Raw genomic sequence first — 8,658 nt, forward strand, 5'->3', positions numbered from 1 at the left:
TCTTTCTATCCCCAGCTGTAGAGTACAGACTTGGCGCTATGTGTGATTCCAAAAGGAGCTGGAGCTAATGGAAGCCACAACTACATCTTGTGGCTGAAGAAGCATCTTCTCCAAAGATGGCAAACAAAGTGGCCACATGCCCACTTTGGGCTGACAAAAACTTTGCTCTCAATTAGAAGGATGAAGATTTCATTCCTTGTGCAGTAAGTATACACAATATAGAATCCAAATATATTACCTACAAACTGCATATAAAATAAATCTAGAACCGAAGGCATAGTTTGATGGACCAGAACAGACATTTTGGGTCTAAAACCAGCCTGATTTTACACTAATTGAGATTTTTTTTTCTGACTGTGAACACAAAGATGATACCAATTAATACCAGCCTATTTATAACAAAGGAATGACTACAAAATTGCATATACTGTATTTATTGAACAATAACTGTTTACCCAGTTTTGGAATTTCACAATACTTAATCAAATTATGTGGACTGCTAGCATACATGCTAGTTCTAATTTAGTGACACTTAATAATTATTTACAGTAATGAAAAAAGTAAACTCTGCAAACATTCCAACCATACACAAACTCCTGTCTTCCTAACACAGCTGAACAGATAGCAACTTCTCTAAATGAAATGTCATATATTTAAAATGTTTTACTTTATTAACAATAAATTAATCTGTGGCATCACTGATCAACAAAACACTAAAGATATAGTGTGCAGATTGTCTACATGCTGATCAGAAAGGCAATATCATCGCTACACTCGTATAAATTGGAGGAACACTGAACTTATATACATATATCATTTTCAACCATATGAACAACACTAAGCACAAGAAATGTACTTCCAAGTTTCTCCAATTTTTATATTAAATAAGGCAATAATAAAAAGCATAGTATCACAACAACCTACTTAAAACTCTAGATACTGAGTCCTGACATAATGCAGTGCTTAAAGAGGAATGTGCAAAAATAAGCACCTGGATTTGCACTTTGATTCTTCATTGTGTAAAATAAAAAAAAAAACCACCACAAAAAACCCCCCAACAACTGTTCCAGATTCCACTGTCAGGAAAAACAAAAGAAAGGCTTCTGGGAGAATGCAAATTGACAAAGCTATTCTTTCAGCTCGGGGCACTATTTGGAATATCTTGAGCATCTGCTAAATGTAGTTTTTGGCTGAAGCAAACCATTAAGGAATAACATTTTCACATATAGATAAGGTATAAACAAGATAGCAGTGTTACACAAAACTATACTTAGTCCTGTGATGGCTGTGCACCAGTCCAGATGAATTTGGTTCTATTAAGTCCTAGGCTACTTCTCAACCAGTAGATTCATCTTCTGTGATGAGACTTAAGCATTACATTCCTCCAGAATTAGCTGGTGGATCAAGAGGGGTGGCAGATTATTTTTATCACTATTATGTGATATTAGTATCACATTCCACTTCTGTTCTTTGAGACCTAGCCTTAAACAGCTTTCCACAGACACAGAGAATGTATGTACCAGTACAGTATCTTAAGTCCCAAACCACAGTCCTACCTTCCTCAATGTTTACGAAGTAACATCAGAAATAACCAGACTGCAGTATAAACTGAATGCAGCACTCCTCAACTGTGTTCTTAGCTTATCAAAAGCATGATGTAAAAGACAAGCTAAGACATTCAGATTTATCTTCTTCTGGGTGGGCTAAGAGCACACATTTGTTCAATTACCAAAGCTCCGCTGAAGCATCTGACTCAACCATAGTCTGACCCTAGAAATAAAAAATTAGGTCTGTCACTATCCACAGTAAAATCAGTGATAAACAGCTGCGTATATTTCTGCATATAAAAGGTAAGGATTCACTTATCAATGGGACGAAACGCTTCTGAATGCTATAGAAGGAATATTATTAGGCATGTTTGTTCCAGAATGTCTCAGCAAGAAGCATGTAGAAAGCCCCTGCTTCTGACAGGCTTTGCCATCTACTGTCAACCCATTGTCTAAAGCGGTACACACTAGCTAAATAAATCATCATATGAAAAACCAGCCTGTAGCTGTAAGTGTTAAGATCCAGTCATTCATGTAGTGGAAGGACCCAAAATTCATGCTGTATTACAGTACTAATTTAAAAAAAAGGATGTTATTGAAGCAATTTGACTCCTGTAAAGACACCAGTTACTGGGGAAATATACTGTAATTTGATTACAGTTAACAATAATTATAATGCAAAATAGTCATTTAAGGAAAAGGATACATAGATGAATTCAGTTCTTCTAGCTGCAATATAAATGTAGAAAGTATCAGAAATGGCATTTCAGTTAGTCAAATAATATGCTGATATGATGAAATAAATACCTTAAAACAATGAAGGAAACTAAGTTTGGGCTGAAATGTATGATTTTATTACAAAAAGCAATGCAAACCTGCACTGAATTCTACACCAACAGAGCTAAGTCCCAAATTAAGTTTAAATCTGCTGATCTCAGGACATGTAAAGAAATTTTAAGTTTTGGAAATACACTAGAGAAAGGAGAAACTGAAAGTACAGAGTATACAGATCTAAATTCCTTGTTATGTGTGGTCTTCCCCAGATGTAGGAGGATGGATCACAGGGAAAATAGTTGCTGTTCCCTGGTACATTGGCTGTCTCTAAACAGGCCTCCATCCTCAGACAGTTTACAGCTAGACTGCTCTACTCACCAAAACAAGCAGCAGCCTATAAAAAAAGAAAACAAGGTACTGTGTTTTCTCAAAACCAAGACGAGGGCAGGACTTATGTCTTGGTTCATTACAGAACTATGTTCTCCTCAGCTGTAAATCACTGCCTGCCCAGTAGTGTTGTTTTCCTGAGCTGAGTTCCGCGGGCAAAGCTCCGTGTGTTCTGCCTTCCCAGTACTTACATCTGATAGCAGCCTATCCAGATTGGAGTCACTGGCTAGTTTTCTTTTATCTTCAGGGAGTTCTTCCAGCTCCCCGTAGAGCTCCAGATTGAGGCGAGCAAGTTTCTCCTGCATACTCCGCACATGCTCCATCTGCTCTATGGAACATTCATTTCCTGAAAGGATGAACAACAGCTTTAGATAAAGAAACCTGAGAGAGCAAATGAAGATGCAAAGATGCAGCTTTTTACATCAGAGAAGAGGAATTTAAACACCAAATTTACAAGTTAATTTGCTCTCTCAGTGATTTCTTCCTGTTTCACTACCGAAGTTTCTGTCATCCTGTCTGGTGTTATGTTGTGCTGAACTTACAATAACTACTCAATGTACTAACTGGTTTTTAGAAGATACGTGGTTTTTCTATACTCCTCAATTTCTCTCTGATTCTAGGAAGGCCCTGTTTTTTAACTTTAGATATGATCACAATAAACCTTCTTTCTAATTTTGATTAATCTCGGGAGTTTCTTTCCTGTAACTGATGCTTTATATAATACAGACTTTTCAGGTTCTCTTGTAAAATCCATGTGGAATTAATGTGACATGCTGACCTAACACTAAACTTGCAAAAGCACGTATGCATCTTTCTACTCAGTACAGGGAAAAAAAGGAAGCAGAAGTGTCATGGTTTTTCCGAAACCTCCATCACATTACAGAAGAGTAAACTGGGTAAAATGCAACTTGCATCAGATTCCATAGAAGTTGTTACCAGTACTCTGAAGTGTTAATATGCAGCAAAATCAAGTGCTAAACACAGTTACTTCTTCTTATTCCCATACTATCATAAATAAGTGGCTTTAAACTTGGTATCTTAAATCCGTAAGCCAAGGTATTGCCTTTGGTAACCCATGCTGGAAGGAACAATGAAATGGGGTTTGAATAATCTCACACCAAAGACCACCTTACAATAGGACTATAATTTAAAAATGCATTAAGATCTATTAATTATGTTAAACTTCATTTCATATGGCAGACTACAATATGACAAACTGGCATACTGTCCATACAGCACACTTGTTTGCAAATGTTACCATCACATAGCTATAAAAACAACTACTGTATCCAGACAATTCATGCACTTACCAAATGCTTGAAGTTTGCCAGAGTGAAAGTCATTCAGGAGACTCAGAAGTCCCCTTTCCATCTCCTGGACATCCGATACGTCTGTGAGAAAAGAATGCTGGATTGGTGCTGCCTGTGCCCCTTTTGCTTCACCTCCTGGAGGTTTGGCTTTCTCTTTTATTACACTGAAAAAAATAAATTATTAAACAAAACAAAAATTGCTTCCTGCTTTCACTGAGAATCTGAAACATAAGATAAGTGCACATCTGGGCTTTGAAAATGAAGTGGAAAATATAGAACACATATTTCATTCACTCCTTTAAAGTTAAAAAAATGGATCACCAGTTTATTTTAAGAATAAAGAACAATATCACTATCTTGACAGTTTGATACTGCAAAATGAAGGGTTCCAACAATCTGCTTTCCTATTAATAGCGGGAAACATCAATGGAGCACATGTATGTAATGGCCATCTTAATAATCTAAAGAGGACCATTACCCAACAATGACACATGGGACATTATCTACATAAAATCACCCAAAAAGCATCTGCAAAATCTCTTTAAGCCAGAGAGAAAAACGCTCAGCAATCACGTGCTTCTGTTGTCACAAACACCTACAGACTCCAACCAGTGTGGAAAACAGCTCGTTAAAACCTATACAGGAAGGTGACCTTGCCTCCAGATAAATCCTCCCAGAGCTCCTTCTTCCCACCTTCTAGTAACATCCCCATTTTGTAAAACTCACCACTAAAAGCAATCTCCCAGTCCTCTAACACATAGCAAATGGAACTAGTCCATGCCTGAACAAATGTTAAACGTACTAAAAATTCTCTATAGCCCCCTCTGCAACAAAATCTTCAAAATTCCTGGATCCATGCATTTTTCCCTACACACAAAATGTACTCAGAGCACCATGTGCCCACAGAAACTACACGAATGAAAATGAATAACCATTATAAATCCAAGTGAACACGCAAACAACGTGGAAGCTAAACACTCAATTACCAGTAAGAAGTAGCATATTCCATCTCTGACCCAGAGACAGACAGACTGCATCCTAACCTAATACAATTCAGGTAAGGGGCTGTTTTTATCCCCGATTTGCCCATCCATGTGTGCACACAGCCTTCCTCTCACATTAATATGGCTGATTCTGCAGCCTCATGGTGAGTCTGTTCAGAACCTGATTCAGTGAAAAACTGTGAGCCTAAAAATTAAAATTCAGAATACTATGGGATATGGGGGGAAAAAAAAAAATCACAGGCTTAATAAAGGGGCTTTATTTAATTAGTGAAGATAACAGGGTTTACAGCACAGTAAGCTCCACCCTTCCCTTGAATACTCCCATGCTCTGCAAGTCATAAATTCTCGCTTTCCTGTGGGAAATAATAATTCTTTTTCCAGCCTAACAGTGTCTGTAGTCTATAAACATTGTATAGACTACATCGTCTATATGCTGGAACAACTAACGGTCCAACAATGATCATGTCTGGTTCAACATGTCTCAATTTTGGTTTAACTTTGGCTATTTCTGCTTCAATTTCAGACTTAAAGAAAGGTTTGTATGCCAGAAAGGTCATCGATTTTTTCCACCTGTATCTTAAGTTTAATACAGTATGTTACCACTCCTGGAAAACTTATTAGATTCTTGTCGATGAAGTGAAAATGAATTAAATACTCCTATTCCACTATGGTAACAGTAGTTCATCCTTGCATTGTTATGTCAATTACCACTCCGGCTTGGAGAGTTCGAGAAATTGTCTGTATTATCACTGCTTGGTAAGCTTCACTTCATTGTTAAGTAAGAATGTCCTGTTCCAAAACTTAAAGCAAAAAGGACATTTTCTTCTCTAGCCAATATTGTGGGCTACAAGAAATTAATTTCTAGTACATTCCAGAACAGTGTTGAGTCTTAACACAGTCAGCTGCAGGCACCATCAATTTATAGCACATTAGTATGTATTATCTCCCTCAAAATATTAACACATTTTCCCGGAAAAAAAAATGTATAGACTTTACATTGCAGAAATGCATTATGTTTCCATCAGGCCAATACTGGGTCCTTTAAATAGACCATCTGTGCCAAAGAGGACAGTTCAGTATTAAATCTTCAGCTAATATTTACAGATCAATAAACTCTGCTGCCTCCCTGTAGCTAACATCTCACTTCAAAATCCCTCTTCACTCATTTATCTACTGTATCTGCCATGGCCAAGAAATGTATTTTCTAACATGCAGGAAAATTAACATTCTCAAACTGAAATAGATGCATCATCAGTAACACACAAACTATTCCAAAATGTTACTTTCTGAAGAGCTGAATGCCTCTCTCTGCACATGAGTATGGCCTGGGAGCTACCACTGCCCCCACTGATGGGTCCCCAAACAAAAAAATGCACGGAAATTCCAGTTCTAGCTCATCCTGTTCAATTTACATCCTTCATTTCCTGCCCTACTTGCGAGTTCCAACCTTGCAGTCATGTAATATTTTATTTGTTCCTCACAGCTGTACATCTGGGGCTCTGCTATTTCCCATATGATGCCCACGTTTGCCATATTTGATCACCCAACTTTTGTCTTTCACCAGCCACACCGGGCTATCATCTCTTCAGCTAAACTGTTACCAGTGTGAGTCTGCAGCATTGTGTAACATTTTACAAAGCTTACAAAAGTACTATCGAGCACCTTCTTTTTCTGTAAAATAACCATTATATTGCATTAAACACAATCTGCTTTGCTAAAACAGACACATCATCAAAAATTCTCGCGAGTCTGAAGCTTGCTCTTTTCATTCTGTCCCAGCCAGCCTAAACACCCGTTAGACTGTCTGAGCATTGGCAGGTTTCTGGCTCTCACTTCCACTGAGCTTGCAAGATGCTTACCGTTTTAACTTTGGTTTTTGTACTGCAGGCTGTGGTGCAGGATTTGAAAAGGCTGTACTTTTACTGACTGGCACTGAGTTTTTCTTGGAGTTAGTAACCTGAGCAGGGTGACTGGTAGATGATTTGGGGCTCCTCCTCTTGATTTTCCTTTCTTCCATTTCTTCCAATTTATTGCATCTACACTAATTTCTTGTCCTCCAAAGGGAAAAGTAAAAAAAAAAATCCATTAAAGTATGGGAAAAAAGTAAAAAACATCCATTAAAACTGGCATTTACAATAAAAGCAAGGGGGAAAACAGGTCACAGTACATGGAAATACAGCTTTATAGTTTCTTCAAAGATAAGCAGTCACTCATTTCTTCAAACAAGAGAATCCAGTTTTCAGAAGCTGCCCAGGCCTGCCTGATCAGCAAAACAGGCAGGAATTAAAATCTTCCGCGTCAGCTTCAGCTGACAGGTACCTCACAATGATCTCAAGCTTTGCATCCCGTGGATTATTGCTAGAAAACACCATGACTACTCAAGTCCACACCAATCAAAATGCTGAGAGACAACAGTGGCATGAGGATGCTGCGATTCATCCTCGCCAAACCACCTCCTCTAAAGGGAGGGCAATGGTCATGTCGAAACTCAGTTGATGCCGAGTTATTCTTGCTATTATATATGCTATTGATGGGTGCTACCCAATAATACATATGCTATATTACTGCCGTCATATACGCTATTATTGGGTGGTACCTAATAATGTCCTTGCCCGGGGAAACGCCGCCTCTGAAATCCGCCGTCCCACGGAGGCGGCAGAGGGTACTGCGGCACAGCCACGTAAACCCCAGGGCGCTATCGCTGACCCACGGAGGGCCGCTTCCCCGCCGCTGCCCACTCCGGACCCACCGCCACCTCCCGGAGTGACGACCCCTGCCCTCAGGCACAGACAGCTCCTGCTACACGTCGTCATTTTATTAGCACGGAGACTCGTGACGCTGCCTGTCACCCTCCCTCCCGGCTCACTCCGGGAGGAGCACGGCCACCCTCCCCCCAGGCCCTCACCAATCGCCCCTCTCCCCCGCACGGCGAACGTTAAACGGTCGCCGAAGCGCAGGCCCCGCCCCCGGCCAGCACCGCCCCTCGGCCGCCCGCTACCTGTGGGGAGGCCCCGCCCCCGGAGCCACGCGCGGACCCCCGGCCTCGCCGGCCCTCACCCCTCCCCCAGGGCAGCGGCCTGCTCAGCCCGGCGCGCAGGTCACATGACTGCGATTTGGGGCGGAGCGGCCCGGCCCCGCCCTGCGAGATGCGTTGTGGGAGTCCCGCCCCCTCCCGGCGGCGATACGCCCTTGATGGGCAGGGCGACTACCGTTCCCAGAATCCCCCGCGGCAAGCGGCGGCCGGCTCGGGACGCGCGCAAAGCACCGAAGTCGACGGGAGAAGGGGCCGAGCGCTTCTCTGCGCATGCGTGAGAGTCTAGCTTCTCCCCGCCCCCCCCCCCCGCGTACAGGGGCGGGGCCGTGCCGGGTGGAGGCGGAGCAGCCGTTAACGGCTGAAAGGGGCGGGGCCGCCAGCCGCCTCCTGCAGCGCTCCGAGGGACAGCCCGGGGGGGCGGGCACGGGTCTCTGTTGGCACCGCTGCTTCCGAGACGGACAGCTGCCTCTGGACGCAGGGCCTTCGCAGGGGCGGGAGCCCTCCGCTGCGGGCCCGGCGGGTGGCTGCGGGCCCCACCGCCGCCTTGGAGCCCTCCAGTTTGCACATGCGTGTCAGGCTCGTCACGGAGGCGTGGCTGACCG

General features: G+C 42.2%; 1 protein-coding gene across 1 annotated transcript; it reads right to left on the minus strand.

Moving 5' to 3' along the window:
* Positions 1-459: 459 nt before the first annotated feature.
* Positions 460-8,055, minus strand: CCDC28A (coiled-coil domain containing 28A). The gene is made up of 6 exons (XM_059835473.1): positions 8,021-8,055; positions 6,882-7,076; positions 4,019-4,182; positions 2,900-3,054; positions 2,254-2,276; positions 460-1,190 (listed from the first exon to the last, which is right to left on the minus strand). The coding sequence occupies exons 2-6, from the start codon at positions 7,037-7,039 to the stop codon at positions 1,136-1,138; spliced, it is 555 nt and encodes a 184-aa protein (XP_059691456.1). The 5' UTR covers positions 7,040-7,076; positions 8,021-8,055; the 3' UTR covers positions 460-1,135.
* Positions 8,056-8,658: the final 603 nt, after the last annotated feature.

This window comes from Gavia stellata, chromosome 2 (assembly GCF_030936135.1).
Source record: "Gavia stellata isolate bGavSte3 chromosome 2, bGavSte3.hap2, whole genome shotgun sequence".
In the NCBI taxonomy this organism is placed as follows: Eukaryota; Metazoa; Chordata; class Aves; order Gaviiformes; family Gaviidae; genus Gavia; species Gavia stellata.